The sequence below is a fragment of the Rhinolophus sinicus genome, linkage group LG05 (genome assembly GCF_036562045.2).
Source record: "Rhinolophus sinicus isolate RSC01 linkage group LG05, ASM3656204v1, whole genome shotgun sequence".
NCBI classification, from domain to species: domain Eukaryota; kingdom Metazoa; phylum Chordata; class Mammalia; order Chiroptera; family Rhinolophidae; genus Rhinolophus; species Rhinolophus sinicus.
In genome coordinates this window covers 156,991,749-157,017,941 of record NC_133755.1, presented here as the reverse complement: position 1 = coordinate 157,017,941, position 26,193 = coordinate 156,991,749, and the positions used below count along the sequence as shown (strand labels likewise).

The 26,193-nt window shown below is 36.6% G+C and overlaps 1 protein-coding gene across 5 annotated transcripts in view; it reads right to left on the bottom strand.

Annotated features, from left to right (window-relative positions):
- EYA4 (EYA transcriptional coactivator and phosphatase 4) overlaps window positions 1-26,193 on the bottom strand; it is a 286,539-nt gene that overhangs the window by 215,491 nt on the left and 44,855 nt on the right. For 4 of the 5 annotated variants that reach the window (XM_019732796.2, XM_019732792.2, XM_019732795.2 and 1 more), the window contains one exon: window positions 6,997-7,095. The exons of the other annotated variant lie outside the window; for it this stretch is intronic. In XM_019732796.2, the coding sequence (XP_019588355.1) occupies window positions 6,997-7,029 (33 nt within the window). In that variant the 5' untranslated portion in view covers window positions 7,030-7,095. The remainder of the gene's footprint in view (window positions 1-6,996; window positions 7,096-26,193) is intronic. 5 annotated transcript variants of the gene reach the window in all.

Here is a 26,193-nt window from a genome sequence, read left to right as displayed (position 1 = left end):
AACTTATATTTCAAGTTCAACCTTCTCTTCTGAGTTCCAAATGGTTACATCTAACTGACTGCCCAACATATCCACTTATAAGTCTCACATCAGGTAAAACTCAATATGTTCCTATTAACTCAGTTGCTTAATACTCTCCTGGCAATCTGTCCTCCATGCAGTGTCTCAGGAATGCAGCCTTCTTCTACCTTGGGGCGCCACCATCTTTAGGTGAGGCTTCGTCCTCATTCTTCATACTAGTGGAACATACTGACAAAAGAATTGTGCAGAGGCTTCTCACTCCCTAGCCTGGAAATGATATGCACATCACTTACTCTTGCATTTTATGTACCAAAACTAGTTATATGGTCCAGTCTAAATGAACGGGGATAGGAAGTGTAGTCCTCGGTGCACCAGAAGAAAAGGAGTATGAAACATGATTGGTGAAAACAAGACAATGTCTCTGCTTCCATGTCTAAAACTTAACTCCTGATCTCCACACACAATCTGTTCCTTCTAAGTCATCCCATGTCGCTAAAAGCCAATTGCATTCTTTCCCATCGCTCAGGACAAAGACCTTGAAGTCATCTCTGACTCTTATGTTTCTCTCACAATCCACATCCAATCCATCAGCAAATGTTCTTGGCGCTACATTCAAAACACATCCTCAATCCAGTCATTTCTCACCACCACCACTGCCATCTTGCCTTTGTACATCTGGATACTTACAATAGCCCAGTTTCTACTCTTGTCACCACACAGGCTGATTTCAACATAGCAAATGGGGTGATTTTTTAAAAACTTAAGTCACATCATGTCATCCCTAAGCTCCTCCAATGGCTTCACATGTCTCTCAGAGGAAAGCCCAAGCTCTTACAATAGCCTAAAAACCCTACAAAATCTATACTCCTCCACCTTCATATCAGAGTTACCTCCTTATCTCTGCCTTATTTTCTCCACTACCGCCACCAACACTGGCCTCCTTTCTATTCCTTGAATGTACCACACACGCTGCCACCTCACAGTTTTTGCAGTTGCTTCTCCTTCTAACCAAAATCCACTTTTCCCGATAATAACACGACTCACTCCTTCATCTCCTTCAAATCTTTGCACAAATGCCGTCTTCTCAGTAAGATCCATCTAACTACTCTCCAAAAACTAGTTTTCCCCACTCACCCATCTGCCTCCAGAACTTCCTATCGGCCTCCCTGCTTTATTTGGTTTTTCTCCTTGCACTTATATTACTACCTAAAATGCTGTATTTGCTTACTGTTCAACTCCCCCCACTACAACATAAGCTCCATGGAAATAATATTTGTCCACCAAATATTTCCAACATCTAAAACCATGCTTCAAATATAACAGTTCTTCACAAATATTCACTGAATAAATTAATAGCCACTGTCCAAATCTCATTTTAAAATAACTTCAAAACTTGACATAACATCTTGCAATCTTATTCTAAACTAAAATTTGGGGAAGGACAGGAATTGTATTATATTTACCTTTTAATCCTCAGTTTAACAAAGTTCCTGACAGAGAGTGAGGAATCTTTAAGTATTTGTTTAATTTAACTAGCTGAATTATCATACAATTTTCATACATTCTCCTATCTTATGACTGCCTGTTCAAAATATTTACTAATGAAGATTGTGCAGTTGATTTGTAGTCACGGTGGAATACGCATTTCTCATCAAGACGCATGATATTTAAAACCTCTGCTCTTTGTTTAAATAAGTGGAGATCAAGTTTAGTTTTAATGGATACTTTTAAAACACCAAATGTATTGAAGGTTCTAAAAACCATTTAAGTGGATCAAAACAAGCCAAATAATGTGTTTAGCAGCATGGATTCTGGAATAAGACTATGTGAGCTCACATTCCATCAGCACCACTTTCTAGCTATCACAACCTTAAATACAATCTCTAAACTCAGCTTCAGTGGGCTCTTCTGTAGCTGGGGTTATGGCAGAGCCCACGACACAGGGCTGCTCTAATGTTCCAGAAGAGGAATCACATAAAGCACTTAGTATGGTGCTTACCAATGAATGTAAGCTCTTTTCATCAGTGAACATTTTCCATTAGCAGTATATCTGATAGCAAAACATTTTTCCGCCTTCTCAAGATTATTAAAGCATGAAATAAATAGGTTCTATTTCTATCATAAACAGTTGTTTTCATTTTTATTTATAACGCAGAATTATTGGACAATCAATATACAACATGTAAGCTGTAAGTTCAACTAAGAGACTTTTGGTACCCAAAGATATCATAGCTCTCAGTTGCATCTATACTATCAAAACAAAGTGCTCAAAGATGCTGACAACTGTCCAGACCAGGACGAGCAGGTATACGGTTCTGGTGCCACCTCTTCTCCTTACCAAGTCCATGGCAGATTGTACTAAATTGATAATGTTAATCTTCCCATGAGCCAGGAGTAGCTTTAGGCACCTTCTCAACATAGGCAGCTGCTAACGACCGATCACAGCTAACGGAAGAAAAGCCTAATATTTACTTTCTAGATTTTGGCAAATGGTATGTAATAACAATCCATATTTAGTTAAAATAATATTTAGTTAAAAACTGTAGTGAGCTATAATTGGATATAACTTAAAGTGCTTCTAAGTAATTGTGAAATTATAATACAGAATTTCACATAAGTATGAAAGTTAAATCTTACTTTAAATGCTTACCTCTTTAAATTCCCTAGATCCTCTAAGCCAGACTATAAAATAAGATACAGATATAATGTAAAATAAAGAAAAAAAAACTGTTTCAGGACCAAACTTTGTTTTGATCACATGATATTAAACCAGTGTTACACTTTTTATGCATTTTTTTTAAAAGTATGCATAAAGTATGCATGTGAAACATGAGTTCATAAGTCAGTAATCCATTCTGAGAATAACATTTGGCTTTCTAAAATTTGCCTGGCTATTCATTCATATACCTTACCAACAGTATATAAAAGCTTTTGAAGAAAACATTTCTTGAATATCAGCAAGAATTGTGCTAAGAAGTAAGGATACAAGATCAACAAAACCTGTTATTACTCTCACATAGTTTATAATCTAGTGGAGAGGCAAATAAACAGGTAAGATTTCAGTTCTGTGGGGTAAGTCCTCGGATAGAGGTAAATACCAAAAGGTATGAAAACACACTATAAAGGCCCCTGATCCAACTTGGCTGACAGTGCAGGGAAGAAGGAGGCAATTTCAGAGGCTTGCCCAGAGGTAGTGATACCCATACTGAGTCTTCAAGATTTACAAGTTATCCAAGTGGTGAAGAGGCTATAGCACTAGCAAAAGCATAGAAACCTCAGAGAACCTGAAAGATTCAGAGAATCAAAAGAAGCCAGAAATAAAACTGGAGAGATGCAGGTAAGCAATTAAGCTGTGCACTTTACTACACACGTGGGACTGACTTTCTCCTGAGGGCAAGAAAGTGTCTGGAAAAGATATTACGTAGGACAGTGATATATTCAGGTATGTATTTTAGAAAGCTCATTCTAAAAGTAAGTTAAAGCAGAAAAATACAGCCAAGAGATCAAATCAAGATCCAAAACAAAGAGCTGGAGCTAAAAGAACAGTTTTGAGAGACATTAAACATCAAGAATGGACAGGGCTTTGAGATGGGGATGACTGAGAAAAGGATGATTCCCTGTTTTCTGACTTAATCTACTCAAGCTGACGATGGCAAGCACTGAAACAGAGGAGAAAGGGAGAAAAATTGAGAGAAAAGCTGGTGAGGTCAGTTTTCATCTGCTGAGTTTGTAGACCTATGTACTTCTAGGCAGGGATGTCCCAGAAGACAGATGGATATATTAACACAAGAATGAATGCATACTTATTAAAGATCATTTGAATTTGTCAGGTAATTACGATAGCAGGTAATGTTTATAGAGTTTTCACTCTAAGCAAGGCATGTGCTAAGCTGTTCATATCACTTCACTTTATTACCCTCCCCACTCTACAGATGAGCAAGAGTTTAAGTAATTTCCCAGTCGCTATGAAGTGTTTAAGTGTCAGGGATGTCTGACTTCAGAGTTCAAGCCTTTCCCCGTTATACTACAAGTATGCTGTATCATGCAAAAGCCATTATAAGTTGTAAGAACAGATAAAAGTGGGTTCAATTCTAATCTCTGCTACTTAACATTTGTTTAACCTTGATACTCTCTGAGTCATAGCTTTCTTATCTCTAAAATGGTGACTATAATAATTATATTGCAAGGATATAATAAGGACTGGAGAGGGTATGAAAAATGCTACACAGAGTGTATACGGGCAATAAATAACACTATTGTTATGTCTACGCCTAAAGAAAGAATTCTTCTTGAGGTCAAATAACTATGATCTAAGTAAATTCTCTTTCATCTTAATATGAACCTTCTTTTATTCGGTTGGTACAAAAATAATTGCAGTTTAGAAGGTTAAAAATAATTGCAAAAACTGCAACTACTTCTGCACCAACCTAATAATTCCATCCTCTTTGCTCTATGTTAACACTAAGAATCATTTTTCAAAAAATTTTGAGACATTAATATACTCTGCAAGATTTAAAATAATTTAAAGATCTCATCCCAGTAGAAATCATTTCAATGTAAACGGGGTTGATTCTGACTTTTGTGACATTTCTGTGGGGATGAATGTCAAAATAAGAAAACCCAAAAGCAATAAGGCGTGTTGATGTTATGAAGACAGCTTTGGACTTGGAGTCAGAAGACCTGTATGAAGTCCCAACTCTGGCACTTGCCAGCCATGCCAATATGGGAAAGCCATTTCGCAGTCCCAAGCATCCCTCTGTATGTGTACAAGATGAAAAGATTGGTCTATATGGTCCTCTAGTCTAAGAATGTTGAAGGAGGAGGAAGGATTTACAATGTTTATAAAATTAAAGCCATCAATTAACCCTTGACACAATCTTCAAGCTTCCTGTGGTTTAAACCAGAAGCACTCACTCTTGATGGCCTAGCAAACCATTCACAGATCAGCAGCTTTCAATTTGACTGACTAGATCATAATCCTCAGGTGGACAGTTCAATGTAGGGGAGCGGAAAGAGAAAAGGACAGCGAAGAGCATTGTTTTCTTCTGTCTTCCATTCTCACCCTAAATTCAGCAGCGGGGCTCAAGCTGAGAGGCGAGAAGGTCACCCTAGATTTCTGGTTCTCAAACCTGGCTTCACATTAGCAACACCAGGCACTTTAATTTTTTTTTTTTTAACTTTTTTTACTTTTTTTTAAAATAGTGAGCTCCATAACCCTAAAATATCAAGGTGAGAAAATTATATATGATTGGCAAGTGCTGGGTTTCATTTTGTAAAAAGTGGTATGAAGCACCTTGGGTAATAACCTCGCTCTAAGGTCAAACACAAAAACACACTGTCTCTAGCATCCATTATCTTGAAAACAAGACATTCGTTCTTGAGCATACACACACCCTAATGTTGATTAACTGGATCACACATCCTGGTTTGTGGGAACTCCACCTATTTTAGCTCTGAACGTTCCATGTTCTGGGAAACCCCTGGGTCTCTGGAAAACAGAGACAGCTGATCAATCTAACACATGCACATGCACACATGTACACACACACGCACGCAGACTTTTACGTGACTGCTAGTATGTCAGAACAAAGCACAGATCAATGGTAGCCCTCTCACAAAGCAGCACCACAAAGATGATGTCATCAGTCACTCAGGTATGCACGTGGTCACACGTACCGACCTCTGACACCACTGGAACCCATAAACATGCAATGGCATGGACGACATATCATCATGCTGGTTCTTGTCCATTGTTTTCGAGTCCACGCTAGGAATATTTAAGTTCAATAAAAAGCACTGAAAAAAGAAAAATTACTCCAAAGCCCCTGCCTCCCAATTGCCGTTTATCTACTTTACTAAAAAAGTCAGGCAATTTTTGAGGAATAACATCTCTACCATTTGACAAATTTTTAAAAAGTGTTATGGCTTTGTAATTTTTTGTTCCATTTTTCCTGCACTGATTTAGTGTGAAATTACATACTAGTAGAATATATAATTAAATCAGAAAATGGTCATATCTGTATGTAAATTAAAGACTTACTTATCATTTCTTTTAAATGAAACACTTACTAGAAAAAAGTTAACGTGTAATGGCATGTATATACCAGGATACATATTCCTCTGTATTTTAAAATTGAACTCATTGTAGAAATCTTTTCTAGACTCACCATTACTATATATAAACACACTGCCCTCTGTTGCCTGACAGAAACATTAGACTGCAAGATCAAATCATGATCACATAAGCTAATAAAGAATAGCATCAGTCTGCACACACACACTAGGTAGGTACACGTGTCCTTACTCATGATATCACTAGTTGTCTGTGTTCAGAAATTGGCAATAGTATGGGAGAGTGGGGGAAGACCTTCCACTGATTCCAGTTCCATAAACCAAAGAACTGGTGTCACAGAGACACTACTAATAAGTTAGAAGGAAAGGCCATATAAACCCTTTCCCTTTGAGAAATCAGAATCTTAGAAGGATGGCCACCAATCTTGTGCATTCTTCAATGTGCAAAGAGTTTAGCAAAATAAGGCAAGCCCTTGAGGATTGTGGTTGCCATCTTTGAAATGAACAATAGGCGTTCTAGCAATATACTTTTTCTTTTTATGCTTCTGACATCCAGTGATATATGTGCTATCTAAGCACATTTGAAATAAAAGCAATAAAGGAGGTGTGTAAAATTGCTTATACTGCCTAAAACACTTAGCATGATTTCAATGCCCTAGTCTTTCTACCAGTGGCTTTACAAGTAGACAATCAAAGGAGACCTCAAAACATGATACCATTAAGCAGGAACAGCATAAATTCCCCAAGGTCTATTTAATGGTCTTGAAAGAGAATTCCAAAATCAACTAAACTATATGTTTGAAAAAAAACCAAAAACTTGTTTTTTACAATATTCCTTTTAGTATGATTTTGAGTAGTTTTACCACAACTTTTTTCAGCAAACTTGCAATTGAATTGACTTACTGATTGTTCATTTAAATCCTGGGAGTCTTCCATGTGGTTTTCTCACTTCTCTGGCCACTCCCAAGTAGAAGCAGCTTCCTTCAATTAAAAATGAACTGTCTAAAACAAAAAGATGGAAACAAACGGAGAAAATGAAAAAGTTATCTCTTTTGTTTATTTGTAAATTTACCAAAACATACTATGATTTATGTGATAGTTGGTAACCTGTAGAATTATTTTTAAAGAACAAAATTCATTAATATTGTCCCCATATCTGATAAAAATAATGATCTTGAAAAACACATCATGGTAAAATTGGGTATGTGAACAGCTATTCAGGAATCCTACAGATAAACAGAAACATCTGAGGAGAACTTTGGAGACACAGTCTGAATAAACACTTAATACATTATTTTGCTGAGAGAGGTCTGGCATTAAGCAGTTGAGGGATTAAAAGTTAAGAGTTTACATTAACCTTTCACTTTCGAAAATAGAGTGTGTATTTTAATATGACAGCTTTCTATTACAGGAAAATTTGTCTGAATTAACTGACGATCATTATTCAGTTCAAAAGAATATATTATTATAAAATGCATCCCTAATTTTAAAGGGAATGAAAATAAGACTAATAATAAAGAATCACAAATATATATGGAGGGACAACTGGTCAATGAACTATGGTGAGACAGTTAACTATTTTTAAAAAGTTAGTCTTTTTTCCATACCATACATTCAAAATTTTCCCATCAAATTGAAGCTTGAAAAAACTCAAAACAAAAATAGGATATACATATTTTTTAATTCCTAGATAGAGAAAGATTTTATAATAGGAGCAATGCAATATAACACAAAAAAGCCAAACATCCCCTTGAATACACACACACACACACAAAAAAATAATAATAATAATCAAAATTAAAAAATATACAAAAATATCCCCTGGTGACCAGGATCACTGTGGCTCATGCTTGCCTTGGATATGGTGCTCACCATGGGAAGTGCGGGCCACTGGTCCACCTGATGCTAACCTGCTATGACTCCACACCTGCCTGCCCCTCGAGCCCTTCTTCCATCCTCCAGGATGGAACTGTGGCCAATCATCTCCTTTAGAGCCATTTTCTCCTCACTACCTGGATAACAAATTAGCTAAGTGCTCTCTTGAAGCAGAGAATCTGATGTTCCTTTTCATTCTAACAGATAAATGAGTAAGATGAATGGTAAAAACACTGTACCAAATTACAAAGGGAAGGGACGATAGATGCAGCTACATAAAAACAACAGCTACATAAAAACAAAACTTTGCATTTCTGAACAGAGGTAAATAGCCCCAAAAGTAAAAGGGCACAACAGATTATGGGAAATATTTTCAGTTAATATTATAAGTATGACGCTGAGAACAAAGAAATCGGTAAGAAAATGTGTAAGGGCCTATTAGATGATTAAGCAAGGATATGAGAACACAAATCATTATAAGAAAATGCAAATAATAAACATATGGAAAAAGTTCACTTTTACAGTTGCCAAAATATGTAAACTTCAGCAACAAGTATACGACTACATTTGGATTACTGTATATATATTCAATAACCAAAACATTTTAAATATTAATGATACCTGTTGTCAGAAAGCATACAGTGCAAATGGTGTCCACACTCAATTGTCAGTAATAATGTTGAGTTTTCTAACACTTGTAGAAAGCAAATCTGTCACTGAATTTTAAAAGGCATAAATATGTGTAAACTTTTATTCAATAATAACTTTCCTAAGTAGTAAACTTCCCCCCAAAAAAGTCACAAGGTATTTACTACAGTTTTAGTCATGATAATAAAAACTAGAAACAGCCTCCTCTTTGTAGTGGATTGATTAAATAAATTATGATAAACCAATTTAATGTAATATTATTTAATGATCAAAAGAGTAATTATTAAAAATGGAAAAGTGAAAATTATTGAACGTGTATTAAGTAAAAAAATCAGAACAAAAAATTTCAGCTATGCTTACACCAATGTTCATGACTTTGGATATTGCTTAAAAAGGCAAATTAAACATAAAAATAATAAAGAATAATACTTTTGGTTCCACATAATTTGATTATTGCTGGTTTTATGTTGTCTGTGCAATAAATTTTTTTTCACTATAATACAGGAAGCACATAGTAAGTAAAATCAAAGGATCCTAAAAATTATTTTATAAGAGCAGTTAAAATTATAGATACTATAGTGAAGATGAATTTTCTAAGTAGACCCATTCCTCACGTGGCCTTTGTGGCTTCTTCTACAGGGATTAAACCTCATAACCAGAGCAATCTCTTCAAAGGCAGGCACACTTTATAGTATTTACTAAAGCACCTAGCTCACTGCCTGGCAAGATTAGAAGTTTAATATCAATTAAATGAATGACACAAATAATGGTGGATGAAATCATATATAATGTATCTGATGATGTGAAGGGAAAAAGCAAACAGCCAGATAATTTAACTTTTGAAAATTATGTCTCAAGTATGTGGCTATTTTAAGAAAAATTCTGTTTTGTTTTACATTTTTGGGGTCCATAACTGACTTCATTTTACTTTTCACTTTGTATAAAGACAATAAAAATAGAAACTTTTGGGGACATTTTATTTGCTATATGAGATTATTTTAACTTTTCAGAAAATTCAATATTGAGAATTACTCCACCAGATATTTTCCTACTCACCTGACCTAATAATAAAATATACTTATAATAAAATTACTATTGATAACCATTCTAAAAATTGTTTACTTACAACATAGCATGTTGTTTTAGTTTCCTAGGACTGTCATAAAAAAGTACCATAAACTTTTGGTGGCTTAGAACAACCGAAATTTATTCTCTCGCAGTTCTGAAGGCAAGAAGTCCTAAATTAAAGCATTAGCAGGCCCATGCTCCCTCTGGAGGCTCTAGAAAGGGATGCTTCTTTGTTTCTCTCCCTAGTTTCTGGTGCTGGCTGATAATCCTTTCATCCCTTGGCTTGTGGGTACATCACTCCAAACTCTGACTCTATTGTCACATGTTATTCTCCCTGCCTATCCCTTCATGTGGCCTCTTATGTGGGTGTTTCAGTTTCCAAAGTTCCCTCTTCTTATAAGTATACCAGTCATTGGTTTAGATCCCAGTCTAATCCAAGAATATTCATCTTAACTTGATCATATCTGCAAATACCCTATTTGAAAATACGGTCACAATCACACGTAAGAAGGTTGAAACTGGAGCATATCATTTACGGGACACAATGCAACCCATAACACATATACAGTTACCACAATGAAATTGTTTTTAAGATGGGATCGAGGTTTCAATGTAATATTTCCCAAAAGGATACATAAGAATTAAATGAAGAATATTGATCATTAGAAAGCAAGTGATCATTGTCTAGAACAGCCATACCAGGGCACTGCTGATAACTCAAGTGAAATTAAAACTAAGACTTCAGGAATGATATTAGAGCATAAGAGAATTAAGCAAAAACTAGCATCTTTTAGTAAACCACCAGTTCAGAACCTATTTAATGTTGCAGTTGGGGAGCTATTTGCATCAATGTTCCATGTTACAACATAATACTTTGCTTTATATTTCCTTAAAATTGAGATTAATTGTTACTTAGTTTAACATTTTTATTGTAACATGAATTTCTTTCTTTGCCAAACACACTAAGGTACTAAAATATTATGAGCCTAGTGATTTTATATTATTGAACCAAGTAAAACTACCAAGGCTAATTACAGACATGGTATTATTTTACATCATAATTTAGCAGTGGTTGTTATGTTAAATCCTTTAACATTTAGTTTTCACAAATATATGAGAAAAAGATGAGAACACTCTTCAAATCAAGTAAGAGAAGTATTACCTCATAAGAAAGATATAAAATTAAGGAATAACAGTAACCTCATGCTGTTTTATGAGGCAATAATGTAGTTCCCAGCTCTATTTCAAGGCCATTCCCCAGAAAAAGTGAATTTAAAACAGGAATAATAGCAGTTTCACCCATTCCCTGTTAATTTCTTCTGCGGTTAGGTTTTCAATCTACAGAAAACTGATTGTATCTTTTTCTTGAACTCTGCTGTAGAAGTGAGCTGTAAATTCCTGTCTCTTAGAAAATTAGAATAAAAGTCAATTGTTCCTCTCATTTAAATATACAATGAGATTTATACATCAACATGTAAAAATAATTCTCAGAAGTGGAATGAGGTACGTAGGCTTGGCCCAGGTGGTAGCGACAGCAAAGGACCCTCTCACTTAATAAAGGAGAAGTTTGTGGAGTCTGTGTGATATAGCCTAATCCTCTGTCTTTCTAATCACACTTGCAATAAAAAGACTTTCTAGGCATGCTTTACTCTGGCAGAATAAACGTGACTATGAAGGGGGAGGTTCTCTGTGCCAGGGCTGGCATGGGACTAGGACAGAAGCTACACGTGGAATACTACGCCTCTCTCTGGATTATGTACACAAATGGCACAGCCGTCCACTGGCCGTTAAAGCCGGATAGCTGGGCTTTGTGACCGACTCCTTGCCCACGCCTCTCCACATTTGATAAGCTACCAAGTCATATCAATCCCTCCCAGAGTTTGCTCAAGTCTCTCCAGGTGTCTCTCCTCACTGCCCCTGCACTACAAGTCATCATTGTCCCCTGCCTGGCCTGGAGTGGCCGCATCCTAAGGGTCCCTTTTCCTCCAGTCTTGCTCCCTGGACCTCATCTTTCACAATGCAGCCAGAGGGACAGTTTGAAACTAAAGATCTGGTTGTATTCTCTTAAAACACTTCAGAGCTTCACCCCATCCTTAGAATAAAGCAGAAATTCTTTAATCAGTCCTACCTGCAGCAGTGACAGTTCCTAGCAGAGTAATTCTCTGCCAAAATGTCCTATCAAGGGCAACCAGTAGTCGGGTGTTTTGCTCCATGGGGCCACTGTCCAAAGTGGGAGTTCTGAGGGAGACCTCCACTTTCCTTCTCCCCCAGCCGCTGCCCCACGGTCCTTGACATTCCCGTGCCTTTTCACTACCATCAGAGTGCCATGGAGCCAAAGGCTGGGAACTGCACAGGAGTCTCCAGTGAGGGTCGTGCCAATAGAGATTATGCTTACCTCTTGCCGCGATGCAAAGAAAAAGGAGGGGGAAGAGCCTACATTCCCCAGCCCATGTTCAAAATGTCTAATATCCCTTTAGGGAATCATATAAAGATCACAGGCTGCCCAAACTTTTGTTCCAGCCCCTGTGCAGACCCTGGGATGGGGAGGGAGGTGTGTAGCTAGTCCTACCCACAACCTCTGGCACAGCCCCTTTCAACCTAGATGGGGCCGCTAAAGAATCTATGTACACACGCAGAATTTTCTGGGCCAAAGGAGGGTGTTCCTCCCTTATACTCTGTCATTCAGAACAGCTACTCTATTGTTTGACTTTCAGGTTTACACACGGCAAGTAAATTTTCAGAAACATATTGTGTACAAAATGAAGCTTTGCTTGCATGGGGGTATATTATGCACATGTAATATACATCTATTACACTGATCCATATTCAGAGTATAACCCATTAGATTCCCTAGGTCTTTCCCAGTTACACCAAGTTACTTCCATATAATGACTCATCACAGTTCTTCCCTATTGCTTAGGATAGGGGCTGGGAAGTATCAGGCTAGTCCCCTCCCTTAGTGGCAAAATCCTAAGACATAAAACCTGGTAGCTCTTTACAGCCATGTGGAAATAGCTGGTCGGCGAGGGAAAGACAGAGGGAGCTGACCCAGAAAAAGGAGCAAAAGTGAGATGGCAAGAAGGTCCTGGCAGAGTTTAAGGCCTGGATCTTGTTGCTCCTGAAGTCTCACAGTATCTATGCTCTTCCTGCTGCTTGGTTATTCACATCTTCCCTGGATTCTGTGAGCTGTCCTCATAATCTTCAATTAACTCTCTCCTTTATTAATCATACTGCTTAATATTAAACTGCAATTGTATAGGAAATCTAACGACTTATATTCTCCTTACATTATTGAGCAATTGTAGCTGGGATCAGCTGTCAAGAAGGGCATTGCTTTTGTGTCCTGTGCACTGCCCTCCAAATTTCATTAATGGGTCTGTGAAGCTAGGACAGGCCCTGGCTGGTTCCAAAGGCCCAGGCGGCATGCCAGAGAGGGAGGCCAACAGCACAAAGAACACCTAGCTCCAATTCTATGGCCAACTGTTCAGCGAGGTGGACATAGTCATTCTTTGACCATGCACGTGACTCTCTTCCCTACTTGTATAAAAGGAAAATAGCAAAAGTGTCCAAGAAACAGATCTGGGTGAACAGTAATGAGCATTTTGCCTGACTTCAATCCCCTTAAGTGGAGCCAAACTACAAACTAGATGCTGAGCTATTTTTGAACTGTTTATAAAAATAGAGCATAGACTTTGCAAAATAGTCCATTTGTTTACTAATATGTAATAATAATGGGACTAATTCCTCATGCTAAAAAACTACAAGTTCGATTTCATGATAATCATTTTGGTCATTAGCGATAGCTTCATTGGATGATAATAATCTTCCTGGAATTATAAATTATGATCACTTGATTTTTGACAAGCAGGGCCAGCCAAGGTTTTCTATTTTGTTTGTGTTTGCTAATTGTGGACAGTTGGCTAGTTATCCTAGAAAACACAGACACGGTTATAACCCGATGGTCCCAAGGAAACATTGGAAAGAATTCGGAGCTTGAGAAACTTTTTTTACTCCTATAGATATTCAGGCAGACTGCTGATCAACTTCCCTTCTCACCTGCTGCCCCTTGCTCTTCCCCACGCATACTACACAATTACTCTGCTGAGCTTTTTGTATGTAATGCAATGGCTCATCTAGCTGGCTCTCCTGTTGCCTGGCAGAGGAGAACTACTTGAATCCTTCCTTATAAGCAGTCTTCCTTTTTCTCAGCCATAAACGTTTCTGCCATACCCAGAACCTTTCTTGATTGACCTCATGTGTTACTTAACACACGTCTGATGACTTCATGGCCCTCTTGAGGAACATTTGTTGCACTTTGAAGGAATTTAAGAATACATCTCCTGGGCCGGCCCAGTGGCCCAGGCGGTTAGAGCTCCGTGCTCCTAACTCCGAAGGTTGCTGGTTCGATTCCCACAGGGGCCAGTGGGCTCTCAACCACAAGGTTGCCGGTTCAACTCCTCCAGTCCCCCAAGGGATGGTGGGCAGCGCCCCCTGCAACTAAAAATTGAACACAGCACCTTGAGCTGAGCTGCTGCTGAACTCCGGGATGGCTCAGTTGGTTGGAGCGTGTCCTCTCAATCACAAGGTTGAGGGTTCGACAACTGCAAGGGATGGTGGGCTGTGCCCCTGCAACTAGAAAACGGCAATTGGACCTGGAGCTGAGCTGCGCCCTCCACAACTAAGACCGAAAGAACAATAACTTGAAGCTGAACAGCACCCTCCACAACTAAGATTGAAAGGACAACAACTAGACTTGGAAAAAAGGCCTGGAAGTACACACTGTTCCCCAATAAAGTCCTGTTTAAAAAAAAAAAAAAAAATCTTTATCAAAAAAAAAGAATACATCTCCTAAGTTTAGTGTTCAAGTCTTGAAACCTAGAGGTCTAAAACAGGTTTGCTAGAGAAAATATAAATGTAGTAATTCCAAGTAAAGACTTTTGGAATAAAACAGGTCTATATGTGAGTCCTCATTTTCCCACTGGATAACTGTATGGCCTTGGCATAGTTAATTAACACCTCTAAATAAGCATTCTCTTCATCCATAAAATATAGACAATAATAATACGTATGTTATATTTTGTGAGGATTAAATGAAATCATATATTTCAAAAACATAAGCCATTTGATTACTAGTGACAGAGAGACAGAAAACTCTCTGCTTTTATATCTGGCTCTTCATATACTAAATTTAAAACATTTTTCACTGTACAGTGGAGCAGTATCTATGCAATTTCTTGTGAAAATGTAATGATTTTTAACTCTGCTCAATTAATAATATTATAGTAATCAGTGATTTCCAGGAGTTACATTAACTATCTACATGAATATTTAGAGTAATCAAAATTCATCAGTCTTATCAATTTTCTGAACTTACGTAAGTTTGTGAAAATAAACAAATATATTATGAAGTCATTAGCATTTGTCCCTTTTTAGCATGGTATTCTACATAACATCAAAACTGTGATTAGTTTCATTAGTGTTGAGAGATCAATGCTGCTAATAACAGATTTACACTTGTAGATGGGCATGTGAAAGAGAAGGGAACGTGTGTTTTTTTGTTTTGTTTTGTTTTTTTGGGAAAAGAAAGCATGAGAGAAGAATGACTATTTGGTGTTAATGGAATGTTAAGAAGTTTAAATTGGCAAAGCAGGAGTAAAGTGCTAAACATCAGTGAATAAATGCAATTGATTATTCCTATATTTTGATAGCCTTAAAATTCAAATAAAGGATGGCATATGTGACATAATTGCAACAACACTTGTACTTCAGATTTCTGAAAAACAAGATGAACAGTAACGGGAGCTAAGGGGCCACTTGAGGGATGTTGTAATAATCTAGGTAAGAAGTCAAGAGAGCCTGGACTGGTGTGGTGGCTGAGAAGCCTGGAGAAGAGGTGAGCATGAGCGATAACATGAAAGACAAAGCAATAGGATATAGAAAATATATGAATAGAATCGATAGGTAAATATGACTTTCAGGTGACACACCTTGATTCTTAAGAAATTGGTGATGTGGAAAAGTTGAGAGGGAAAGATATGTTTGTGTTATTGTTTTTGTTGTCATTATCTTTATGGGGATGAGCAGGAAACAAAAGCAAGAGGCAAAGCATAAAAGACAGAGTCTAAGAAGTTTGATCTTTTTATCGAAGAAGGGCTAGGAAAACTCAGCCTACCATACAACTCAGCAAGGAACCTTGTCATCTAATGGAGCCTTTGAGAAGAGAACAAAATAAAATAATTAGTTGAAATAAATCAAAAACCTCAGCCTTGCACAAATAAATGTAAATTCTAAATTGTTACTGCACCTGAGGCATCAAAACCTCAAGTCAAAAAATTAAAATCAAGACTGATCCAGGCTTGAAATCCCTAGACTCAAGGGAAAGCAAATGTGAAATTGTTCCATAGGGCACAATGGATTCTTAGACAGAAATTCATCAATATGATAAGCTACATAAGGAAATAAAATACTGCAGAGACAGCAGATGCAACAACAGGGGAACTAGAATCCAAGAATTCGTGATTATAGGACAATGTGAAAAATACCATATAACAAGAATGCTTAAAACAATTAAAGAGACAGAAGAAACAGAAACAAAATTGAAGGACCCATTATGAAAAAAACAAATATACCTATTTGGAAAATAGCCGTAAGAAATGTTTTAAAAATATATGCATTGAAATATCAACAAAAAAATGAGTGAATTAAACAGATTAGATTCAGCTAAAGAAACAATTTGTGAAGTACAAGGTAAGACTCAGGAAGCATCCATCCCCATAAATGAAATTAGTAACAACAAAAACAGTAACAACAAAAACACAAACATATCTTTTTCTCTCAAATTTTCCATATCACCAATTTTCAGTATGACACCTGAATTGTCATTATTTTTTTATTATTAGAGGTGGAGGCCAATATATAACAAAGTAAACATGAGATATATAAAATACAGCAGGAAATCTGACTTACCTAAAACCAAGTCACTTGTTCGAATTGTGTCTACAGTAAACATCAGTTATAAATTTAATTAAATATGATGCTATTCGCCTTCCTACAATTTGGGACACTTGAGGAGAATTTTATTCATCCAGAGTTTTAGGTGAGGCACACAGGAAAGTTTGAATACATTATTTTCTCTATATAAATTTCCCTGTAGCATTAGCGTGTGAAAGCATTCCACTGACTTTGTAACTGCATTGAAAATAGGATCACATTTACAAAAAAACCTGCCATTATAACTTCTAAAAATCCAAACTCTCTAAGGGCTAAAATTGTAAGAATTCAGAAAATAATATCTCAAATAAATTTGGTGTTGTGGTTCAATTCCATGCTGTGCTATATGTTTTGACTTTAAGGAGAGAGAGAGAGAGAGAGAGAGAGAGAGAGAGAGAAAGAGAGAATTTGAATGGAATCTGTAGAATCCTATTTCTTTGTCTTGGGAAGACAAAGAAGTCATGAGAAGCATAAACATAAGTGGGGTTTATTTACAGACCAATCACATGAGTCTATAGATGTAATACTTGAAGATCCCGTGAATAGAATCACCTGTTTCTCCTCTTTCCTTCTTACAATTCTTCCTTGTGTATTAGTTTTAAAATCTAACTTAGAATTTCCACTCTGGTCTGCCCACCAGAGCCACAAAGCATAAAGTGAATCCTGCTTTCATTTGTATGGTAGGCTATTAGATATTGAGAGTGTTATCATTCATGTCACCCTTAAATCTTTTTTCCTCAAGTTAAATACCCCTAGTTAATAAGACCACCTCTTTAATAAAAAAAGTCTTTGTTTCTCAACAGGGGTTATGGGGGAATTCAGTCAGCCACAAAAGCATAATAGCCTAGGAAATACATTAAATGGAAGGTAGGTATGAACGAGGTCACAGTGCATCATTATTTTTAAACCACTCAATTGTAAATTGGCATTAAATTAATATAGATCAGCATTAATGTATACCAAATATTATATTTATACCCAGACTCCCCCCCCAAAAAAAAAAAAGGAAAGGAAACCCAATTAGCTGAAATGGACATTAACGACAATAAATTTTCAAAGCACTAAGAACGCTCCTCTGAGAAAGACCCTAGGGTTTTGTTTGTTTCCTGGCTTGTTGAAGACTGAATTATTCTTTAGGAAAATTAAAGAAGAAAGAGTAATGTTTGAGCTCCAGGAAGGTTTGGTTTGCCTAGGACTTGGCCGCGCCTGGGTTTGTTTGTAGAATCTAAGGGTTGGGCTCCAGGGCTCCAAGCACCCTTGGGCCTGAGGAGCCTCCTGGGAAAGAACCCTTCCAAGGGAAGAAGAGCTGGGGAGCCACAAAGCTCGAGCCACGTCAGAGTCCTAAATCTCGGGGCTGCTAGAAAAAACAAGAAAACCAACCAACCAACAACAAATTGTTCACTGAACTCTCTAGAGAAGTTGAGGGCACATGGCAGCCCCCTATTCTTAGGCTTCCCTCTGCAGGGCACTCTGCTGAGGGAAAGTACGAGCTACTTTTCTCATTTGGAGCTACTTGTGGCACCAGCTGTTCAATCAAGAAGTGACGTCTGACCCATACTATTTGCTTTAACTATGACTCTGACAGCTTAGAGGGGGGAAAAAATGAAGAGGGTAAAGAAAGGTTAAACTAGTAAGAAAAAGATCACGATGAATAAGAAATTAAAATGTGAGAACCAAAACTCAGGAAGATGACAGAGAAGCAGTGTAATTTGCCTCTTCTTCATTCAACCAAATATAAGGACACCCAGCTACAGAGCTGTAGACACTAGTTCCTTCCATACTCTCGATGCATGCTGTGATTTCTCCTGGTCACCAATCTATGCTCCAGACCTATCAAGGGCTTCAGCCAAGTTCTAGTTCAAGCCCTTAAATAAACTTTATTAGCTCTTGAAGAAGCTGCGGATGCTTCTCACTGACACCACTGTGCCCCACATCTGGGCAATCCAACTTGTTTTTTAATGCCTTAATTTATTTTTGTGATCATGGGAAAAAAACAAAAAACAATGAGCTTCTTTTAAAAAAATACCTAAGGTATATAAATTCAAAATATTATTCAGAGTCCCTACATATACACTGCATCTTGCAAACACACATCAATTCCTTTAAATTTATGAACAAATGAATGAATCAATGAGTAAATAAGCAAAAAGTACTAAGGCACATGTCAGGAAATAGATAACTTTAACTTTTTGAACTTTCAGAATGAATCAGGCAAACAGAATCATAGATTTCCATGTCTGCTACGGCTTAATGTATGGCTTTGGGAAAACCTTGTAATTTCTCCATACTTCAGTTTCTCACCCTATAAAAGGAGTATATTGCTTGAAATTTAATTCCCTCACAGCAGTAAGAGTTTTGATTCAACATTTATAAAAGGCTTTTTAGCTTCCCTGATTAATAGGCAAAATACCCTGGTAGTTGTAGAATAATACACTTTCTAAAAAGTATAAAGGCAACTGGTCAAATCAAATGTAAAATAACACTTTACTTGAGAAATAAATACCAGCCATAGTTATTACTTCTCCATTCCATTTCCTCAGTAATAAAAATTACTTCTAACAGAAAAATAGCAAATTAATATTCAAGCCAGTTGAAGTGTTATCATCAGAGGCGTACCTACGTTTGGGGGAAGGAGAGTTGTTTTGTTTTTCCAGGCTGCCCCACATGTTTATATGGTGAAGGCAGGAATGTCGGGCATGGTTTTGAAGGCCTCTAGCGTATTCGCTGGTTTCTGGCATTCTAATGTACTCTACTCTTATAACCATAAAAGTACTCTTGAGTGCTTCTGGAAATATATAACAAATCCTTAATCAATTTAAGAGTGTTTTAACTGCATACATGAAATTTCTTGGGAGGAATATGTTAGCTATTCTACACACATACAGTCCTTAAGTTAGCAAGAGAGTTCCTTCTCAAAGGCACAAAGCCGTATCCCCATAGTAATATAATTTTCAGTTTTATGTGCATAAGTCCTATTGAATCCCTTAGAATAACAGGAAATTCTGCAGGAAAAAAAAAAAAAAAAAGCCCACAAAAATTGATAGTCATATTTATCCAATGCTACAGGAATAAATTAGCTATTTTGAGTTGGATTACTCTTTTAAGGCACTAGATAGCCATGAAAGGTTAAGCAGAATATTCATTAACCAGAAACTATAAGAGCTGAACATGCTAGAGACAGAATTTTCTACATATAGGACTCTAACAATAAAGTCAACTGATTAGCATATTTCATTTCAAACTTTGTGTATCATGTTCCTTTAGCCAGGAGTTGAATAGCGATTTTCTGGGTTTTGACCTATCAATTTTAATTTTCACATTAACCAGACTAACATTTTGCAGATTTACAGATTATTACATCGATAAGATACAGTTGATATTTTGATATATAGTAATATTTATCAACATATTCAGAATGTAATAATCCCATTTATAATAGCATAACATCCATACCTTTCATCTACATGTCAAAAAGCTATATTAACATATGTAAGGTGCTTAGTTAGAACTGTCTGGGACATAATTGGCTCTTAATAGAATAACAATAAATAATGCTCATCAACAACAACAGAGTTAGAGCCGTGTCTCCTAATAATTCTTATAAATATTTCACGGTGCTAAGTTAAAATGTGTTGTAAATATGATACATACTGATTGTTTTCTCCCTATCTATCAGTTTAAGAATTATGGATATATATATTACAATCATTCATGTAACTGAGTGGTAACAATCCTTATATGAGATGCTAACACAGGATTATTATATATGTGGTTAATAGAATTATTTGCACTTATCAGTGAACTATTTCAATTAGTGTATGAGTCTCAAGGAACTTAGTACTATAAACCTCCTTATTAACCAGAGCACAAATAATTACAATGTTCAATTAAGCAGGAAATTTTGCCCTGGGCTTTTATGAGAAAGATGCAAGCATCATCATAGAGATGCTAGGTGTCACAAACTTTTTGAAAAGTATTTTGGCACCCTCTATGCAATATGCACATGCCTTTTCACCTATTAATCCTACATCTACAGTTTTAACTACAGGAATTTTTGGCAGATATACAGAGAAATATATTCAAATCATCATTGCCACCCTCTTTGTAATAGCAAAAACCTGGAAGCAGCTTAAATATATACCAAGAAGGGAACAGTCGAATTATAAAACATAATCATACATTAAATAGAAGTACCCAAAACTATACATACTAATGTGGAAAAGTATTAAAAATACAGCAAATCAAGTTTTAAGAAAAAAAGCCAGTTTTAAGACAACTGATGATCCATTTTGGGTTAAAAATGTTAAGTAAAATAAATTACATCCTCGCATAGTTCGTACATTCACGTTTGGAAAAAAAAATGTGTGAAAGGAAGCACCCTAAAGCACAACAATTTACCCTGATTGTGGAACGTGGAAGAGATGAATAAAGTGGGGAAGGTCCACTTTTTACTTTAATTATATCTGTATTTTTAAACTTTTTAGTAAAGTGTAAGATACACACAATAAGACATGCAAATCACAAGTAGGCAGCTGACGATTTTTTTATTAAATAAACGGGAGCCTGTCACAAGCAATCAGATCAAGATTCAGGACATGACCAGCATTCCAGAAGCCTCTCTCCTTGCCTTGTCCAGTCTCTCCTCTCAGACGTAACCCCTGTCTTCCCTGTTTTAACATGTTATAGAATTTACAGATTACTTTTGTTTAACAAAATGATTGATTAAAAAAAGAAAATCCTTCAGCAGCATGAACATCCCTTTTTCCAACATTAAATATACTAAACAGTTTGTTCAAAGGAGTCAATTCAAAATATATACCAAGCATTTTCAGTGGCTTCAGTGCCTGTCCTGTATGAACTCCGTGATTCCTTACGACGACTCCACGAGGCCAGTACTATTATTATTATTATTATTATTATTATTATTATTATTATTATCCCCCTAGTTTATACACTCTGGAACTATGGCTTTCCGTACTTTAGTAAATAACTTCCCCAAGGTTACATGCTGATGTGACAAGTGGCCGCAGGGTCTGGACATACACAAAGGCAGTCTGATTCCAGTATTTGCAACTCCTTGTCAGACATAAAGAAGAATAAAGGCAGCAAGATGTAAAGCTGAGAGCACTTGGGGTATCTCCAGCAGATGTGCCCTTTCTAGCTTCCTTTTGAATAAATCACCCAATGTCTCTAATCCAGTGTCTATCTGCAAAATGGAGGGTTAGGCTCCATTCCTTTTCTGATACTGCTTCTCTGATAAATAATGTGACCTACTAAAATACAGAGCAAATATGCATTACCATGATGTAGTGCAGTCATGTACTGCATTCAGAAATGAATCATACAAGGAAATAACACCAACATTTTTGAAACTATTGGAAATAATAATAATCTTAATTTAATGTTATTTTTGGACATCGGAAAGGTTTCTTTTCCCCTAAATAAGCAAGTTGGTGGTTTTGAAGGGTCTTGCTCATCTTTTCATGGAAAATGCCTGAAAACAAACCACGAGAATCTAGACCCAAAATTTTCCTTCCTCAATTGTGCCTGAAAAAAAAAAAGACCTAATTTCTTTCACCAAAAAACCACATATACTTTCAATGTACACATATGGGATTTCGGATCCCCATAGTCTGAACCATTGATATGAACAAATACAGAACGTGCTTCCTCTCCAATGAAGTTCATAATTCTACAAATTAAAAATTCTTCAACATAACATGAAATTGATCTCAGCAGAAACCAACTAAAGGGATCAAAATTTGTTTCTGGAGAAAACTGGAAGTAGGAATACCATATACCTGAACCAGAATCTGTCTTTTTTAATTTCAGTTTATTTAAAATACAAGTCCATGCTAGACACACCTTTTCTTCTGCTAGAAAATCAGTAATGCTTTGGTACAAATGAAGCTTTAGGTACGTTGGAATAGAAAACAACCAATAAACTTGCTTCCATGACCATAAGCAAAAGAGAATCAGTTTCTAAAATATAATCAGATTCCTTCTTTGTAGTTATCTGGCTTTGGATGTATGTCCTTTGAAGACATGCATGGAATAGTGAAGTTAGTAAATTTCCATCAATACACCCTGGCATTGGGGCTACTGAGTTGGGAAGATATAATCTCTCCCCTCAGTGAATTCAGAATCTCTCTAGAAGACAGACTTACATATAATTAGCCGTAGCACAATGTGCTGTTATATTAATAACCCAAATAAGGTGCTATGGTATTACAGAGAGAAAAGAATGAATTCTGCCTGAGTCTTAGGGAAGGCTTCCCAGAGGAGGTGACATTTGAGCTAAGCCTTGAAAGATGAGTAGATTTTTTTGTCCATGTTGGTAGGAAAAGAATAAGAGGCAAGTAGGTTAAGAGAGTTTGGGCAGTGGAGGACAAGTGTGGTGAAAATATCCCAGAAAGAGGAAAGGGAGTGCCTAATTGTATTTCATGTCCTAAAGCATTCATAAAAATAGGTAAGTGTTATGATAGGATCCACTGTACAAAGAATAAACCTGAGAAAATAGATATGTGACATGAATTCTCTTGGGGGGAAATAAGGGGTCCTTGATTTATGAACCCAAAAAGTGTTCATTTGGAAAAACAGAACCTCTGGTTTGCTGGCTATTCTCCATTGACTAAAGGGCTACCAGTCTTTCTATGCAATGTCATGGATACAGTGTCTGGATGGACTCGTGGTTTGCTAGGCTTTCTTTGTACTTCCTGTCAATGAAAGGAGAACTCTCTTCCACTGTCTGAAAACTCATGATTTAAGCCCCTGACTTACTAACCCCTACCAACTCCCCTGGAATGGCCCCCATCTGTTATTGGGTTGCACAGCACCCACTTCATCTCTCTGCTAACAAGTAGCTGTCCTGGGTCCTTTTCTGAGAAAAGAGAAAGACATTTTGGTCACACAGCATGTGCTGCATTTGCAGCCACTTTGCCCCCATTAGAGTACATTTCAAAAATTAAATTATAAATCAAAGGAGAGGTAAGAAAGAGACAGACAGACAGACAGAGCTTTTTTTCAAGTACCTCTGTCCTGTCTGCTTCAGCATCAATTAGTAAATGATGTGAAATCCCCAGGTCAGCCTGACTGCTTCTAGGTAACATGATTACCTGCCTAATACAATTAAAGTAAAACCACTAAATTAGACAACATATATGTGTGGAATTTCAAGTGTCTTTTCAATTGCTAATGAGATTTAAAAAGAAATTCTCTACCTTTTAGACTTCATATGAATATTAGTCTAGTCATATATTTGTAATATTGTTTCTTATTTCAAAATAATTTTCATATTCAACCCAAAACTGTTGTAGGCACATTTACCCTCTCTCATTTTATGTTAACATTACATGTTCCCATTTTGTTCCTTTCAGTAATTTTTGAAATATTTTTCATATATACCTAAACTAGGCAAAAGTCAGAGATGGTACTCAGACTACATTGACATTTGCTTACAGTCAACTGCACATCAATTCACAGATAAAATGTCTATGTCAAGATTGAACCTACAGAATTAGAACAGAAGTTTGGAATTGGTAATTCACCAAAGGAGCTTTTACATGCAATGGTTACATTTTTACTTTCTCCAAACTGCACCATTGCAATTAAACCCCAGATCCTGAAATTGTGATACAAATGGTAAACTAAGACATATTTCGTTTGAAAATAGCAAGTTACAAATGATTTAATTCATTAAATTTACTCATAGGCAGTTGTGATTATAGGTAACTTTACTCTTTCTGATATTACAAACTAAATAAAGTAAAAGTTTCTTACTATTGAATATTTATCTAAAGAGATAAGTTATCATCATTTTAAAATATGAATCATAAGTATCTACTAACAAGTAACAGTGAAAATAATAGAAAGCCTAGACATATAATTAATTCGAATAAATATCTACTTCCTACATACTTCCCCAGGTATTTGTTCCCCCACTCATACATTACTTCCCCAAAAGGAAACTATGCTGAAGATAGCCGTTTGTGTAAAGCTTAACTATATATCCCCTCTGTGTAAAGTTTACCTATCAACACAGACCAATGAGGGCTGTTTGACACTGTGTTTAAATTTGAGAGGAAGGAATGATCATCCACATTTGACTGAAAATAGAACAATCTTCTCACGCAGATCCCTGGGAATCTTTTGATGCTATCAAGAGATCTTTAGATCTACTTTGGTGGTGCGTTCTCAACTAGGGGCAATTTTATGTCCAGAGGACATCTGGCAATGTCTAGGGACACTGTCATTCCTCGGGGGAGGGTGCTACTGGCATCTAGTGGGCAGAGACTACGGATGCTACTGAACCTCCTACAATGCACAGGAGAGCCACACACACCCCCAACAAAGAATTAGCCAGCTCAAAATGTCAGTAATCAGAGTTTGAGAAACCCTGGTCTAAATGTATTGACAACTCAGGCATGACATCAATAATAGTATGATTTTTTTTTTTTTTTTTTTTTTTTTTTACAGATGCACCTGGCCATAGTAATTCCAAGAAGGTAGTAAAAACAGGACTTGACAATTAACATTTTAACTTTCTTTCCTCCCTCAGCCCCGCTCTACTGTAAAGCCATTACATCTGAATCCAAGGATGAGTGATACATTCTAGAAACAGAGGTGTTAATAACCGCCTATTGTCTCTGCAACGTAAGAATCATAGCAACATTTAAAGCTATCTTTTAAAAAGTTTACACTGAGTTCATCAATTCCACTGTCAATTAAAAATTATACAAATTCTTATAACTGGTACCTTCAGGCTGAAAGAAAAATCAACTGAGGAAACTTGAATGTTGGCTATAAAATAAGAGTGCCATTATAGAATGTGCTTGTAATTATTCAGGGTAGTTAAGGAACCACATAGATCAGAGCCTTAAATAATCAAGATAATTGTATGTGGACATATTTGTTAAAAGAAATACTGTTCAACATAAATATCCAAAGCTGAGTCTTGCGCACTTCTAATCTCTTCTCTTAGGGCTCCAAATACAGCCTCAGATTTGCCAAGATCATCCCAGAACACCAAATTTGTGCATGGAACTCTGGGGACTCAACTATCTCCAAAAGGACTTTCAGCTCTAAAAATCTCTGAATGTTTGGGGTAATCTAATGGAGGGTACGCAATCATTACTGGTATAATAATGGCTAAAACTCCTATCAAACACTATTCTAAATGCTTACATATATTTACATGTTGAATTCTCATAAGACCCCATGAAGTATCTTCTATTACACATAAGAAAACTAAAGCACCAGTTTAAGTAACGTGCTCATCCCAAACAGCCTGGCTCTGTGTTCTTTGTATTTAATCGCTGTGCTTTAGAACAAATAGGGCCCTTCAGCTGCAAGTGCTATGAAATACCCGTATCTCCAGAGATTGTCAAGATCCTTGGCTTATCCACTAGATCACTGACTTCCCAATGGTCATATAGGAAATCAATACATTTCTACATTGATACATACTCATAAGCTCTGCCTAGATTCAGAGCTGCAATTCTACTGGGCTCATACCAAAAA